This window comes from Chanodichthys erythropterus, chromosome 20 (genome assembly GCF_024489055.1).
Source record: "Chanodichthys erythropterus isolate Z2021 chromosome 20, ASM2448905v1, whole genome shotgun sequence".
Taxonomy (NCBI): domain Eukaryota; kingdom Metazoa; phylum Chordata; class Actinopteri; order Cypriniformes; family Xenocyprididae; genus Chanodichthys; species Chanodichthys erythropterus.
This window is the reverse complement of record NC_090240.1, coordinates 32,144,798-32,162,858: the sequence shown is the minus strand read 5'-3', so window position 1 is coordinate 32,162,858 and position 18,061 is coordinate 32,144,798. Positions and strand designations below refer to the sequence as shown.

The 18,061-nt window shown below is 33.7% G+C and overlaps 1 protein-coding gene across 1 annotated transcript in view; it reads right to left on the bottom strand.

Annotated features, from left to right (window-relative positions):
- The window catches only part of LOC137009585 (ankyrin repeat domain-containing protein SOWAHC), a 28,209-nt gene extending 10,642 nt beyond the window's left edge, over positions 1 to 17,567 (bottom strand). Inside the window, exons 1-8 of the mRNA XM_067371916.1 lie at positions 17,314 to 17,567; positions 10,539 to 10,600; positions 8,852 to 9,094; positions 5,481 to 5,597; positions 2,437 to 2,493; positions 779 to 880; positions 603 to 614; positions 47 to 49 (exon numbers count right to left, since the gene is read on the bottom strand). Of these exons, the coding sequence (XP_067228017.1) occupies positions 47 to 49; positions 603 to 614; positions 779 to 880; positions 2,437 to 2,493; positions 5,481 to 5,597; positions 8,852 to 9,094; positions 10,539 to 10,600; positions 17,314 to 17,437 (720 nt within the window). The 5' untranslated portion in view covers positions 17,438 to 17,567. The remainder of the gene's footprint in view (positions 1 to 46; positions 50 to 602; positions 615 to 778; positions 881 to 2,436; positions 2,494 to 5,480; positions 5,598 to 8,851; positions 9,095 to 10,538; positions 10,601 to 17,313) is intronic.
- Between the last annotated feature and the right edge of the window lie 494 nt (positions 17,568 to 18,061).

Here is an 18,061-nt window from a genome sequence, read left to right as displayed (position 1 = left end):
TGAACTGAAACAATGATGATTTAAAAAGACAGTGTTGGGGAGGAACAAACTGTATTTTTAGTTCATACTTCTATATGTAGCTTTTCTAGTATTGCTGTGTTTTTCTTGCAGTTTTGAGTGAGTACGCAGCTTTACAGCTGAGCAAACATGATCAAAAATTATCTTGGCTTGGAGAACTATAAAACCTCAACACTGAAAAAAGAAGACAAAAAATTCAACTCACCCCCTTTTAGTAGCCAAATCCAGGAGAATTAAAAAGAGAGAGAGAGAAAAAAAAATATTAATGAACAATTTGTCACACAATCACAAATTTAGGTTTCACTAAATATCCTGTGTACACTACAAGTCATATATATATATATATATATATATATATATATATATATATATATATATATATATATATATATATATATAAATGGTATTTAAAAAAAAAAAAGTATGTACCAGAATTTTTATTTGTCTACAAAACTGATTTCACTATTTGATTTAGATCTTATGCTGAAGTTTTAATATCATGACAAATATTAATTCAAGTATGCATGCTCAGACTTTTAACTGGTACTGTAAGTGTAGCGTTGTATGATTGGTTGTAAACTTACTGAGGTAAAGTCCTGGTTTGTTCCGACCATGTGAAAAGACCAAGAAACATTAATTATCAAAAGTGAGTTTATGATATGAGATGCATACATTCATTCTAATCACAATAAGGCATTCATGCATTCAGGCAGAGATACGACACAGGACATTTTAAAAGAGAATATAAAGCTCTCTTCACCTTTTTATTGGCCAGAGAAGAGTCTTGTTTCAGGAGCTGAATGAGATGAGACAGTTTGCCACTTGCTGCCGAGAAGATCCACTCTTTCTCAAGAGGATCCAGCTATGAATGAAATAAACAAGAGAAGTCCTTTAAATTAGTGAAATTACACTAAAAACAAATTTTAAAATTCAGTATCTAGTGCCGTTACTAGTTACATTTACACTACTGTTCAAAAGGTTTTTAAATATGTTAAAATGTCTCATGTTCATCAAAGCTGCATTTATTTGATCAAAAACCCAGTAAAAACAATATTGTGAAATATTATCACAATTTAAAATAACTGTTATAAAATTTAATTTATTCCTGCATTTATTTATTTTCAGCATCATTACTCCAGTCTTCAGTGTCACATGATCCTTCAGAAATCATTCTAATATGCTGATTTGCTGCTCAAAAAACATTAATTATTATCATTAATGTTGAACACAGTAATTTTTTTTTGTGGAAACCATGATAACATTTTTTTCAGGATTCTTTGATGGATGGAAAAAATAATTTATTTGAAACAAATCTTTTGTAACATTATAAATGTCTTTACTGCCACTTATAATTACGGAAGAGGATTAGGGCCAAGCAATGATAAAAAAATAAAACCATCTCGAGATTAAAGTTGTTAAATTCCGAGAAAAAAGTCGAGATAAAATGTTGAGAATAAAGTTATTAAATTATGAGAATAAATGTGTTAAATTTAGAGAAAAAAAATCGTTAAATTTCGAGAAAAAAGTTGAAATAAAAATGTTGAGAATAAACTCGTTAAATTATGAGAATAAAGTTGTTAAATATCGAGAACAAATTCGTTAAATTATGAGAAAAATGTTGTTAAATTTCGAGAAAAAAGTCAAGATAAAATGTTGAGAATAAAGTCATTAAATTATGAGAAAAATCATTAAATTACGAGAACAAATTCGTTAAATTACGAATTTGTTCTCATAATTTAATGACTTTTTTCTCGTAATTTAACTACTTTTTTCTTGTAATTTAATGAGTTTCTTCTCAACATTTTATTTCAAACTTTTTCTCAAAATTTAATCAGTTTTTTCTCTAAATGTATCAACTTTAACCTCGAGATGGCTTTATTTTTTTATTATTGCTTGGCCCTAATCCTCTTCCGTATATAATAATGTGTCCATGTTAAATAAAAGTATTAATTTCCTTCTTCAAAAAAAAAAAAAAAATTAAAATAAAAAAATTCAAAACTTTAAAATGGTAGTTTATTGCCTTATGTAGACTTCAGAAAGTCCACATAATTCCAAAAATTTACCATGGTGAATTTATTTGATTCCACCAAAAAGTAAGTAAATAATCATTTAGCAGATGCTTTTATCCTTCGCAACTGACAGTAATTCTTACAGGAAGAAACTCGGAGTAACCTGAGTTTAAGTGTCTTAATCAAGGGCACAAACTCTTTTTTTTTTTTTTTTTGGCTGTCAAATTACTGATAAATTAAAATTGGATCTCCTTCAGACAGCCTAGGAATCTTTCTGTGGTTTAACTGACGACAGTAATGGAAAAAAAACAGAGTTTTATTGTAGTAACAGTAACTACAGAAACAGAGATATTCTAGAGAAGATATTTTACTGTAAACTATATCATGATGTATGATTTATTATACTCACAGCCACAGCGGTGGATCCCAAACTGCCTCCACACTCCTCCTCCTGCTCAGATTCACTCTAGGAAAGAAACAGGATACGATACGTTTGAAATCACTCACTAAACCATCTGTCAGCATCACCTGGAACATGGAGGAGTCAGTGTGAAACTGTACAGTTAGTAAAATAAATAATCTGACATGCTAGACTGGGTGTTTGGGTTCGGCGGCCATGCGCTTCCTCTTCTGTAGTTGTGATATGAGGGTAGGGAAACCCAGAGCTGTCCAGACTGAAAGAACTTTGGAAGCAAATAAACGGCGTAAACAGACCACAGACAAAAATAGGCCCCAACAAAGATGAAGTAAACACAGCAAATACAGGAAACACCCATAATGATGCTCTATTTATCAGTACACAGACTTCCACTGAATACCAGAAACAAAACTTCCAGGGACGTTTACCTCAAAAACACAACCAATTGAAATGGAAGAACAGTAAAAACAAAGGATAACTCCTCCAATTTGACCTCTTCTCAGGTCACACAACCATAAAAAAATGCTTAAAAGAGCCAGAGGTGAACAATTAGCTCCAATGAGCACCAAATTGCCCTAACTACGTCTTTTGTTATTTTTATCATACGCTGTTTTACCAGAATCCACCAGCTTTGTGAGCCAAAGAGATGGTCAATTTCTCTTTACGTACCAAAGTGTCAGTCACGCTGATTAATGTGAGGGAAAATGAAGCGTTTGGATCATTTTTGCAGTGCACGTGCTTGCTAATTGTTCTCAGGACAGCGACAGAGTGGACAGTGGGAAAACACTTGCGCTCTTTCATGTAGGCTACACTAACAAGGTCTCTTTACCTAAAGACTGCAAGCAATATTTGTTCCCCTGTGCTTAAACCAGACACACTTCCTTTTGAAACAAGAATGAATGTAACCAAGCAGGTGAGAGACGGAATAAGTGCATGCAAAATTATTTTTTTTTCCCATCTGAAAATCAACCAGACTGGTAACCAATAATCACAGTAGCGTGACCCAAACGTAGTAATGGATACCACAATGAAAGAGATTTGTTGCATTGTAAAATATTAAAATAACCACATTTTATGCAGATGATTTCAGCTTCAGTGCATCATATTAATAATTCTTCAGAAGCACTAGTCAGTTTTGTCTCGCTTCTTGGAAAGAGCTTTCAGGCGTGAAGTGCTTTCAAGTGTGAATCTATTCCACTTAAAGAGTTTGCATGTGTCATGGTTGAATGAGAAACAGTTAATGCAAAACCAAACATTCACTGTCTTAAAACTCAAAGAGCAAAATATAAAAAAAGACTCAATATGATTAATAAAATAAAATGATAAAAAGCATCAAAACATTATGCCATGGCCTTTAACTAGCCGCATCTCAGATTGATCTGCATACAAATGTTTGGAGGGCACAGATGATCATTTTCTCTATAATGAGGTGAGGCATGTTGCTGTTTTGCACAAGAATAGAAAGCTTCATTCAAATGTAAATGAATGTGTCTTTCATGCTGTCACCCCTGGCTGAAACATGGCCTCTCAAATCCAGCTAATTATTCTGCCGCCACCTTTTGGTTAATCTTGGTATTGCAGATATCAAATGAGCAGCTTGTTTATGGTGCTCTGTGCCAGCTTTGGGGCGAATGACAAATAAGGATGAGCAAATAAGAGCAATGACAAATAATAAGATTATCTTGAGCAAAAAAAAATGTAGCATGTGCTAATTTCTTAGAAGTTTAATCTAAGTATTCATGCTGGTTTAATGTTATCTAAAGCTAAGAAGTGGTGTAATAATCAAATATAAAGCTACAATAATATTTTTTACCTGTCAAAGTACACATGCCACATGTAGTATGATACTGTGCAGATAAACAATGTAAAGATATTTAAATCTTTTATTTAAATTAATTGCACAAATTATTACATTATTTGCTAACTGCATTCTTCTAATATTGTAATTTTGACATGCATTCTCTGTAAAGCTGCTTTGAAACAATATGTATTGTGAAAAGCGCCGTACAAATAAATGTGAATTGAATTTAATTGAATTGAAAGTTACAACCACAAATAGGTAAATATTATTACGGTTGTTACAATTATTTATAAGACGATACAACATATTATAAGGTTGTTTATAAGGCATTATGCATGTATTATAATGCATTAAGAATATCCTTATGATGCATTATAAATGCAGGCGTCATAGAAAGTGTTACCGAGTGTCAAACAAATTTTCAATACATTTTCGTTTTCTCAGTTTTCTTGGGGTTTCACAATTTGACAAGCTGAATTTGAGTCTGAATATTTAAAAAATGCTTGACATGTGGTGAATTCAGAACCGCATACTAAAATACTACTCGTACTACTTTCTTTCTATGGCAGAAATAGTACGAGTAGTATGCGGTTTTAAATTCAGCAAGTCTACAGTGAGCACTACTGATCTATATATCAGCGATGTCATTTCCTGTTTGTGGTGGTCTTGTGACATGACAAAAAAAAGGCTTCTTGCATGTTAACTAAAAAAAGCTTTAATATAACTTTAATTTAGCAGACATTTGGAAGCTTTTATTGTTTTAAAATAAAACTGCTTCACTTGTTATTTTTTAAAGAAACTATTAAAATATGATGCCAAATTACTTTAGAATTTAAAATTTGTTATTATTATTATTTTATTATTTTTATTTTAAATCTTAAAATATATTATTATAGTATAACAGCATATAATTTACAATTTTTTAAAGAAAAAAATTTATTGTTCATTCATTACAGTCTCTGGATGGTAAAGCCTCCTAGAAGTACTTATATTAAGATAAAACATCAAAATGAGTTTTAAGACATCTGAATAATTTTTTAAGTCATTGTCTGTATGAAATGCATTTTTAAAGGGAGTAAACCAATACATCCATCAAGACTCCTATGTTCAGTGCTTTTATGACAACTAAAAGAAGCTTGTTTAACATTTGTTCCATTTCAGACATAGCAGCGCAAACATCTTAAATAGTCTGTGATCAATTTTTTTTAAAAAAAAAAAGGTACTTGGCTCTAACCTTTGACCCGGAATCCTTGTCGAGATCATCTTCTCTGTCTGACGCTGAAAGCTCCTCCGTCAGATGCTCTGGTTTCTCTGGTTCCTCTGCTGGCGGTGAGAGGGTGCTGTCTGCCTGCTGATCACAAGAAAAGGAGAAGTTTCACTAAGATCACTTAGTAAGATGACTTCACTGCACTCAAATCAGCTGATGCTGACAAAACAACAAGGAGGCCAAATGCATTCTCAGCAGACATCTATGGAAGACATCCGTATTTATCAAGCCTCTGAGAATTACTCACAAGAACACTGCTAAAAATTGACTTAAGAGTAAAAAAATAATTTGTGCTCCCGTGGCGTCTGTTGTTGCTGTGCAACCATGAACTGCCCTCTCCACGATGATGAGGAAGTATCAGCAAAGGATTAATTGATTTCAAGCCCTTGCATTAGCGAATTTGCGCACACAAAAGCAATATATGAACGGCCCCTTAGTCAAACAATTCAGCCCAAAATTATTCAGCGCTGACAAAGATGATGTCTGCTCTGTCCAAACCATACTGTTTGACCAACTGCTCGTCGTCAAACATTTCAAAAACATTCTTACTCCCCTGAAAGATTAGCGCATGTCTCTGTCTCCTCAGTGCCATCACAAGCCCCTACTGGCAACTCCTAACCATTTGAGAGACCTCTCGAGCCATCTTAAATAACTGGGAGAGTAAGAGTGATTCTTAGCTTTAAGAAATTTGATAACTTGCGCTCATGCTTAAGTTTGAAATAGAAATTTCATGATTCATGATTCAGAGATGGTATTTCATTGCTCAAAGGTAACTGCAGCCACTTTCATGCTTTCGTAGGGTAAGTCACTTTAACAGTTTTCTAGACACAATTTCAGTGTGGCTGAAATAAGTGCTGACAGGAAATTCACACTATTGTGTGTTGAACTGTATGCACTCCATGTGTGGGTGAAAACTGCCACTCATCAACCACTGTTTATTTTTCCATCTAATATTCATATTTTATTTTATTTCAGCCTTGTTTCAATTAACAACAATTTTTTTAATAGTTTTACTTTTAGTAAACTATAATAACCCTGTCATCAATTCTCATAATTAGGATTCATAATGGCCAAGCTTATGATGTTATAAGTAATTTTCATTAACACTTCAGCTTAGGGTCCAATTTTCACTATTCACTAGTTGCTTATTAGCATGCATATTACTAGGATATTGGCTGTTTATTCGTACTTATAAAGCACATAATAAAGCCTTATTCTGCAGAACCATATTCTACAACCCTTAAACCTACCCAATACATAAACTTAACAACTAGTGCTGTCAAACAATTTATCATGATTAATCGCATCCAAAATAAAACTTTGTTAACACAGTATATGCATGTACTATTGTGTGTATATATATATATTTTTTTTTTTGTTAAATATATACATACATGTGTGTGTGTGTATATTTAACAAAAAAAAACAAAAACATATTCATATATATATATATATATATATATATATATATATATATATATATATATATATATATATATATATATATATATATATATATATATATATATAATATATAATATATAATATAATATATAATATATATATATATATATATATATATATATAATATATAATATATATATATATATATATATATATATATATATATATATAAATATATAATATATAATATATATATATATATATATATATATATATACACACAGTACACACATATATAATATTTATTTGGGATGTTATTAATCATGGTTAATCATTTGACAGCGCTATTAAAAACTACCTTACTAACTATCAATAAGCATTAATTAGGAGTTTTTTGAGGCAAAAGTCATAGTTAATATTTAGTTAATAGGGAGAATTGGAGCCTAATCTAAAGTGTGAGCCAATTCTAAAATTATTTTATTATTGTGAGCCAATTCATTAGAATCATAGTTACAAAAATTTTACTTGCCAATAAAAGTGATGTGAATGTAGTGAAATAATAATAGTGAAACTTCTTTAACCTTTATACTCAAGGACACTGTACACAGACCCTGCAGTTGTGTTTTTTGTCAAGGTCAGTCGAGATGCAAGTTTATATGATCAAAAGATGCTTCAAGGCTTCAAAGATATATGAAGATTATCTTGAAACCAAGAAAAACAAATAGCAATTAATCATTCCAAAAATGAAATTATACATGCTCACTATACTCTTCCTTGCCGGAAGTCTCAATATGAGGTTCAAAATAATGCTTTTAACAGCTGAAGTCCTACAGCTAAAGATAAGGCAACTGAAACACAGTGTTATCTGCTTTTGACAAGCTTTCTCTTATCACCAGCTGCTTCTTTAATCCAGCTAGAAAAGCTTTAGCAAACAGTGAGGAAAAACACAGGACTCTGGGTGATATCCAGGAAAATGATTAATAGAGACCAAGAGTTTTACACTATGATGCTTAATGTGAACATTTCATGCTAGTCTAACTGAGACTTTGACACATACTTGAACAATAATAATTCACTAATTTGTTTAAGGGAATTACGTCACTTTGCAGAATACTGCTGAAATACTGTGGTCAAATTACTCAGCCAGATTCCTCTTTAGTTCTTCTTGTTTCTTCTTCTTTGTTATGCTTTTTTTAGTAAAATCATAAGACGTCAAGATGCGTCATTTATGACATGAATGTGAAAAAACTATATTGTGTTACTCCCTAAAAAGTAACTGGTTAGTTTCTTTTTATGGAAATGTAACTAGTTACTTTTTAGTGAGTAACAAAATGTCACGCCTTGTGTTACATTGCTTTTTTTCTCACCTGGCTGAGGCTTGTAAGTATTGCGTTTGTTACTTTTGTCAAGTTTAAAAAATGTTTAAGAAAATGTGCAATATTTAAAAATAAATACTCAATATTTAATAATAATAATAATAATAATAATGACTCAAAAAAAAAGTAATGACTCAAATATTAATATGTACATTTATAAAGTACTCAATACATAAAAAAAGTACATGATGCATGTTACTTGTAATACGTTATCCCCAACGCTGCTGGTCTCTGATCTGTGAGGCACATTTTACTTGTAACCAGTGTTGCCAAGTCCGAGGTTTTCCTGTGGAATTGAGCTACTTTAACACTGTTGCCACGGGTTGTTTTTCATGTCCGTGGGTTGAATCGACCCCAAATAACATGATATTTAGACCCTGGAATCTGAATTTGACCAAAAACGCAGATTTTACCCCCTGGAATCTGATATTTACTAGGGGACCCCCCTTGAAACGCTTCTTTTGGGCTAGTTTTGAGTAGAAATTGTAATATCCTCTTAATACTGATGCTATAATGAGCAGTAAAACAGAATGGGTATCATAATCAGGAATCACTCACATTATCGGTCTGGGTCGGTTCTTGTGCCTCTGTGACTGTAATCATGGGTCCTGAGCACCAGGCCACCATTACTGGCTGTTTCTGAGCTGTTGGGTTATGGTTCTGCGCTGGATTAGAGACCTGGAGCTCATTTTGTAGGTTCGGATGAGCCTGCTTGACTGATTCTCCTTCCTTTCCAGCACCAGACCCTCGCTCCTGTATTAGTTGTCTATACTTCTTCTTGAGGATGAGGTATTTCTCTCCCTGAAATAAAAAAAAAAGGAACCATTAACTCCATACTGTTATTTTAAAAAAAACACCAAAATTACCTCATCATTTACTTATAAAAAATATATATATATTTTTTTTTTGAGCACAAAAGGACATATTTTGTAGAACATTCAAAGATATCATATGACTTCAGAAGACTTGCATTAAAGTGCACTACATTTATGGTGCTTTTTCTCATTCTTGCACTTTTTGGAGATTTAATTTTTAAAGAATTAATTTTAGTGATATGAAAAAAGCAGCTTGGACATTTGCAAAATATCTCCATAGGAGGAAGCAAGTCATACAGGTTTGGAACAATGTTAAGATGAATAAATGATGATAAAATGTTAATTTTTGGTCTCTTTAACACAATCATATAAAATAATAATATATTTTTCAAAAAAATACATATTCAGCAGAGACCCGTTAAATTGATAAAAAGTGACATTAAAGATATTTATAATGTTACAACAGATTTCTATTTCAAATAAGTGCTGTTTTTGAACTTTCTATTCATCCTGAAAAAAAACATTTTGTAACAGTTTCCACAAAAATATGAAGCAGCACAACTGTGTTCAACATTGATAATACTAAATAATGTTTCTTGAGCAGCAAATCAGCATATTAGAATGATTTCTGAAGGATCATGTGACACTGAAGACTGGAGTAATGATGCTGAAAATAAATAAATGCAGGAATAAATTTTATAACAGTTATTTTAAATTGTGATAATATTTCACAATATTGTTTTTACTGGATTTTTGATTAAATAAATGCAGCTTTGAACATGAGACATTTTAACATATTTAAAAACCTTTTGAACAGTAGTGTAAATGTAACTAGTAACGGGACTATGAATGAGATACTGAATTTTAACATTTGTTTTCAGTGTAATTTCACTAATGTAAAGGACTTTGATAACAGGAATAAATTACATATTATAATATAATAAAATAGAAACAGTTATTAATAATATTTCATAATATTACTGTTTTACCACAAATAGTTTTTACCGTATTTTTGATCAAATAAATGCAAACTTAGTGAGCATAAGAGACTTCAATCAAAACTATAAATTCTTCCTGAACCCAAACTTTTAAACAGTATTGTATGGCTGGGGAAAAAAATTGATTATTGTTCAGATCAGATGGAAAGTGATCTCATCCGAGGGAAAGTACACATCTAGAACAATGATCCAAGATCATAAGGGTGTGGGGTATAGCACTGATGTGAGAAAATGAGACCTATCCCAGTCACAGAGTAAATAATGAATCACTGTGGGAATAGAGACCTGTGCGACTATTCTTCAGGGACAGAGAATAAACGTGATCGCATTACAAACACAAAAATGCACTAATGATTATTTAATGAGACTAAAGGAGGAGTTAATTAGTTTAAACTTACTCTACTATAATGATTTGACAACACATGTACTCACATTCTCAGATTTCACCACAGCAATTCTATCAATGATGAGTTTGAACTCTTCTCTGTATTTGGCTGCAGGGAAAAAAAGAGAGATTAACGTGTTGTGAGTAGGAATCATGTTTTCCCAGCATGCTTTCCAAATATATCTTTAGAGAAAGGTTACTCATACAATGTGACCTTGCATTAGTTCTTTGCTTCGTAAATATAAAACATTTCAGAAGAAAACCAAAAGCATATCAGAAGCTAGTATTTAAAGGAACAATTCACCCCAAAAAAAATGGATGTTCAAACCTGTAATTCCAAACCTGTATGACGTTCTGTCTTCTGTGGAATACAAAAGTAGTTAAAGGGAAAGTCCATCCAAAAAAAAAGACAATTCTGTCATCATTTACTCACCCTCATGTCGTTCCAAACCTGTATGAATTTCTTTCTTCTGCTGAACACAAAAGAAGACATTTTGAAGAATGTCTGTAACCAAACCGTTTGACTTCCACTATATTTTTTTGTCCATACAATGAATGTCTTTGAGAACCAAAACGGTTAGCAACATTCTTCAAAATATCTTCTTTTGTGTTCAGCAGAAGCATGAAACTTATATAGGTTTGGAAATACATGAGGATGAGTAAATGATTACAAAAATTCCATCTTTCGATGGACTATCCCTTTAAATTTTATAAATAAACATTTTCGTTTATGTTCCGAAGGAAAAAAATAAAGTCATGCAGGTTTGGAACAACATGAGGGTAAAGGAAGACAGAATTATCATTTTTTGGGGGTGTGAACTATCCCTTTAAAAGCAACATTTACTGGTTTGAGTTTGACTACACCTTGAACACTTGTTTATTTATTGATTTGCTCTGTCTGCAAGTTATTGATTGGTAAGATTAGCCGTTCAACGTTTCACACAAACAATGGACTCTGATTCCTGTGGGAGTTTGTGATGTTATGCAACATCACTTCAGCACAGACTGACTTCATCACGGAGAAACCAGAGACTGGCTCGGATTACTTTACAAGAATAGAAAATGACAGGGAGGAGACCTGCACAAACAAATCCTTCATTACTGCAGGCTCATATGCCTTTTCAACGGCCGTTCCCAATGGATCATCACTCAGATGCTCCCAAGCGCTGGCTCGTAGTTTTATTTAGATCCCAAAGACTTATTTTTCCTACTTCAATTTCATTTTACATTGCCTTAAGGAAAATGTATTTCTGTCAGTGTTTGGTATAGTAATGGGTGTGAATAGATATGCTATGCTGCTGCTGCTGTTAGTTATTGCCGCTGTAGAGAAAGTACGGGCTACTGAATACACACACGACACACTGCTGTGAGTAAGACATGCTGCGGCTGTACAATATAGCATACATGAATTACCCATAGCAGATCTATACAGGTGAAGCTGGGGAAGGAGGAGGGTTTCTGAAAGCGCGCTGAAACTGCTACAGCAAACGCTGACCAGTATTTGAAGGTTGAGCAGCAAACTCATTGGCAACCGAGCAGGAACCAATCAGCTGTGCCCTATAGAGAGTGATGTGATTGCAAGCACAGGTTGAGTTAAGGACCTATAAGCTTGTGCAATCTAGAGTTTCATGACAGAACTTTGTGGAAATTTGAAACAGAAAATTCATGGAGAAAAAAGAAAAAGGTTTGGATGAGGTCATTTTATGCTTCCGTCTTCCATCAGCTCGCTTTCTGATTGGGTATCGTTTCGTTTCACTGATAATCTACAGAGCGTGTGCGCGTTTGTCCTCGGGGTTTCCCCCACACAACAGGATTTCTGATTGCATGTTGGATATTTATGATTTGAGATCGATGCGCCCCTGACGTTCTTCCAAGCAGATTCAGTCACTCTTAACACACCTCACACCACAGGAAAATCTGATGAGATAATCCGTAGAACCATCAAGATGATCAGGACTTTACCTCGGATTGTCAGAAGGGGAGAATTGGCCCAGAATCGGCCCGATTATTTTGTAGCATGTGGGTGCCTTCACTCGTGAGTCTCTTGAACGAGTCATTAAAAGAACCGATTCGTAAGAGTCATGTGTTCATGAATCGGACAACACAGGTGGTGCTTACTTGTTTTTACATGCACTGCAGACCATGAGAATCACTCCTGTGATACGCCATGCCAGAAATATGTAAATACAAGATATGAACCCAACAAACGTGTAAACTGAAGGTGAATAAACATGTTTATTTTTTGTATTTCTGACATGGCATGAATGCACCATCATTCCCGCATGTTGTCCGAACCACTTACTTCCCCTTTGAGGCGATTCGCAACCCACAGTTTAAAACTGCTCTAGTTTTACTAACTTGAACATGTGATTTTGGCAGACTGTCATGGAAACATCTCTCGTAAGGCACTTTTTAACTCTAAATGGTTTCATTTAAATATCACACTAAGATTTCTGTTGTTTGCAGGTGCTATTTGACTCGATCCTATTTTGTTTTCCCTGTGAAACAGTTTTTTGGTTACCAAGGCAACAGACAAATGCATTGCTAGATTTTGAGCCAAGGTCAACAATATTCTGAAGTATTAATCTTTTTTTATTTATATAATTATATAAATGAAAAAGTCCTTTGGCTCAACACATATTTAGTGCATAGCATAGTCTAGGTCAGGGTTTTTAGATGCCCTCAAATATGATCAGTCTCATCCATCTGGAAAATGTTTAGTTTCTAATATGTTACATTTTTATTTATTTATTTTTTACTCACTATAGTACTGTTAGAATATGTATTATTATTATTTTTTTTATTCATTCAAATTAGTGTTATTTATTTATTATTTTAATCAGATGTTTTATTTATTCACATATTAAGTATTTTATTTAATTATTATTTTTATTATTTATTTGTACATTGTTTTGTTACACTGTTTTCACTATAATTTTCGGGCCCCAGTCATTGACGTTACATTGATGAGTATTGATATCAGTGATTATTGTTATACTGATGTTGATATATATCAGCACTGATATATTTTGTTAATGTAGAAATTAAAAAAGCATGATAATAAAGTATATTTTCATATTTTTTGCATTTTTTAATGATTGGAGACATTATGAAGTAATGATTTTATTGCTAATAAACATTATGAATGAATTGAAGGGTTAGTTCACCCAAAAATGAAAATTATGTCATTAATGATTCACCCTCATGTCGTTCCAAACCCGTAAGACCTCCGTTCATCTTCGGAACACAGTTTAAGATATTTTAGATTTAGTCCGAGAGCTTTCGGTCCCTCCATTGAAAATGTATGTACGGTATACTGTCCATGTCCAGAAAGGAAATAAAAACATCATCAAAGTAGTCCATGTGACATCAGAGGGTTAGTTAGAGTTTGTTGAAGCATCGAAAATACATTTTGGTCCAAAAATAACAAAAAACTACGACTTTATTCAGCATTGTCTTCTCTTCCAGAATCCTTTCCATTGAATTGATTCCATTGAATTGATTCCATTGAATCCTTTCATCTGTCGGTGTTGGTAATGCACTTTTACGTCGCCGTGGTTGTTTTTGGCGATTAGGACATCCGTGACATTTTGAAGCATCGAAAAAACATTTTGGTCCAAAAATAACAAAAACTAAGATTTTATTCAGCATTGTATTCTCTTCCGGGTCTGTTGTCAATCCGCGTTCACGACTCCACTTCTTCTTCTTTCCTGTTTTACGGCGGTTGGCATCCAGCTTATTGGTGCATTACTGCCCCCTTCTGCTCCGGAGTGTGGTTCACGACTCCAAAGTGACGCTGCTGATGTAAGACGCTGCTGACGTGTTATCCGGTGCGCCAGAGCTTCGTTTACAGTCTGAGGGAGACGCACACTGTGTTCAAGCTATTCTACATTGTTTGTATTTTGGTATTGCTATATTTTTTAAAATGGTGCATAAGTGTTCATGTCGCGGAAGTCCTAATCACAAAAAACAACCACGGTGACATAAAAGTACATTACCAACGCCGACAGATGAAAGGATTCAATGGAATCAATTCAATGGAAAGGATTCCGGAAGAGAATACAATGCTGAATAAAGTCATAGTTTTTGTTATTTTTGGACCAAAATGTATTTTCGATGCTTCAAAAAATTCTAACTAACCCACTGATGTCACATGATCTACTTTGATGATGTTTTAATTACCTTTCTGGACATGGACAGTCTACCGTACATACATTTTCAATGGAGGGACAGAAAGCTCTCCGACTAAATCTAAAATATCTTAAACTGTGTTCCGAAGATAAACGAAGGTCTTATGGGTTTGGAACGACATGAGGGTGAGTCATTAATGACATAATTTTCATTTTTGGGTGAACTAACCCTTTAATAAAATGTCACTGTCAATGAAAAATAAAATAAACATACAAATCCAATTCTTGAGTCTTTCGCCTAAATAGGTCTTTAAAATGTTTTATGAAACATCTGACCCTTTTTTGTCAAATGTCAGACACCACAAACAAACAAACTTAAAAGTACAACACTGTGGATGTTGTTAAACTCTCAAACACAATGTGATCCATAAAGGGTTAACCAGTATCACTTAAACTGGATTGTGCCAAACAGCCAAAATATATCAGGGCTGGGATCTTTAAATAGAGAATGTACCCTACACAACCTTTCCGTTTCCTGCCAGGGGAAAAGACAGGGATGACATTGCAACACAGCATCCACAACAACAGGAAACCTTAAGGGAAGTCAACACTTAACAGTTGTAGCCATCGGAATTCCTGCCATGGTACTGAGAGGTACACTGTTTAGCTTTCTGAGCAAATTTATTAGTCTATGCTGGCCAACTACACGAGGACTCTACATTCCCACAGAGAATATATAGCAACTGCCCAAGATCCCATCAAAACCACCATCCTAAAAAGGACTGGAATCATTATAACCCCAGAATTATCATGCTGGCTGATGCGGTAAAGGAGAATAATTATGATAATTGGTTAGCTGTCAGATGGTCCCAGATGAAGGCAGATTTTGAAACCTCTGTACACAACTGTACAAGCACAGCTGGACGAAGCATTATAAGCCATTACGGATAATTGTTTCATAAATTTATGTCTGACACATGTATGTAGGATTAAATGCAATATCATCTAATTTAATTACAATTTAAGTGGTTTATGAGAACACTGTGTTTTTTTTATTTGGCCCACTTTGCTGTAGCCAAGACCTTCATAGCAGACATGCCATTTCATTTTTTACATTAATATTTAATATTCACACACAAAACACTAGTGTTAAACCAGTATTTGTTTTCCAATAGCAGATGCTGATAACTATAGAATGTGAAAAGTCAATATAATTAAAGTCACCATGAAATTACAATTCACCATTCTTATTTTTTTTATGGAATATTGCAGTATTATAAATAATTTATCCATGCACATCAATATTTTTTTTTTTTTAATTTATGTGCTCTCGTAATCCTAATTCAAAATAAATCCCCCTCCCTCTTGCAGCAACATCTCTTCTCTTCTCTGATGATGTGTTTACCGACGTGAGGGAGGGGCAACCGGTCACTCACATGAGATCCACCAATAGCAAACTACAACTATCCAACTGCATCCAATCAATTCCTAAAGGACAAAATCAAAATTTTTCTTGTTGCAGAAGCTGTTTCACTTGGATATACAGCACAATAGGGAAGAAAAGCATATTGCAACTTCTGTTTCATGCCGACTATGCAATTTTTTTGCAATTTTGCAATATTCATTGACAAGGCTGTTGAAACTGAGTCAAGTGAAAGAGTTCATGCTTCTCTTAATCAGGCAAGCAGCTACAGATATCATTTGATGCCAATATTGGACAATTTATCAGCTTATATAGGCATATCATCAGTATACTGTAAACATTTGATCCATCAGAAAAGCTAAATCAGAAAAGACGAAGTCAGAATCAGCTTTTATCAAAATAAGTATGTGCACAGGAATACCCCAACAATCAGAATTTGAGTATATTCTATTTAAGAAAAACAGTGCCTTCCTTTGCGTCAAATGTTGCGTCAAACTGTCAGTAATATCTAATATAACCCTGATTTATCTTTATATGAATATGCACATATACAAATTAATGCTTATAGTCTATATATAGGCATGTGTTATTCAGATTAATATAAATCAGAATATTAACACTGTTGTTATGCCAATCAGTTTAATGCATTACACAATTTAATATGGCCATATTTTGATTAATATTGGAATATGAATTAAACCGTAAACTATATTCTATTTAGAACTCTGCTGTCATGGTTTGGGAATGTAGAGGCCCTTCCTGAGGGAGTAAAGGAAATGACAGAACTCCATGCGTAATTCTATCTGTTGGTAGAGGTTTTCTAATCTAAAGCAGATGTTTGCCACAGTTACTTTAGATGTTTTAAGACGCTAAAAGCCATACACCGCCCTCAAACAGAGCAAGAGCACAGTATGCAGTTTTAATTCTTATTATAGAATGAAAAATGTGTCAGAGACTTTGCCATCAAAAACACCGCATTTACACTGCTAGCAGCTCGACAAAATTAAAAGGTCTATTCTAGCTTTTAATCGTTGGTCTGCGCTGCCTCAGTTGCGTCGCGTCTCGAGTGTTGCGTTAAGTCGGCGTGTCGCATTAAAAATGTAGTTTATTTAATTAACTTATAAAAAGAACCCGCGCGTTCTGTTTCATTCAGTTTCTAAACGCAAAAACGCGTCTCGTGTGGACGCCACCGTGACGCGTTGCGTCGCGTGCTTGCGGTGCTGTAAAGCGAACGCGAATGTGAAAAATGTCATATTCTCATTTACTCACCACGTAGTTGCAAATCGCTATGGTTTATAAAATGCTTATATGTTTTGGACAGATCTGAATTTTTGACTTTTCCTCCTGAGGAACAGATGTAATCCAGTAAGGACGCTTCACTGATTTCGCCCATCTCTGACAGGGAACTGAAAATAAACTGTATTTTACAACAGATGCGCTCTAGTCGTGATGGGTTGTTCTCGAAGATGCTGAAGCATGGCTTTGCTGGAAGCCAAGCTAATTACTGAAGAAGAAAGTACACTGCCTGGCCAAGTTCACTCCACCCAAATCTGCAGACAGCACCTCCTACAGTTAACTCTTTGTGCTCTGGAGACTAAAAGAGAGAATTAACCCTCTGGTGCTCTTCGAGTGTTGATTTTTGAAATGAATGTACTATATTTTAGTCCAATAATGTTTTCTATTAAATATATTATATTTTAAATGGTTTTTATTATACTAAATTATATTTATGCAGTAGTTAAAATCCATTTATTCACTATTTGAACACAGGCCTGAAAATGAAATTTCCAACGCTAACGGTCGTAAATCTTGAATGCTAGTTAAGTTTGGTCTCTTTTGAATGAAGACACTTGACAGATTATTGCTAAAGGGAAAAAAGTGTTGTTATAAACCAACAATTTCACGTTAAACTCACAATTGCGAGATATAAACTCGCAATTCTGACTTTTTTTCTCAAAATTCTGACTTTATAACTCGCAATCACGATTTGTTATAACACAATTCTGACTTTATAACT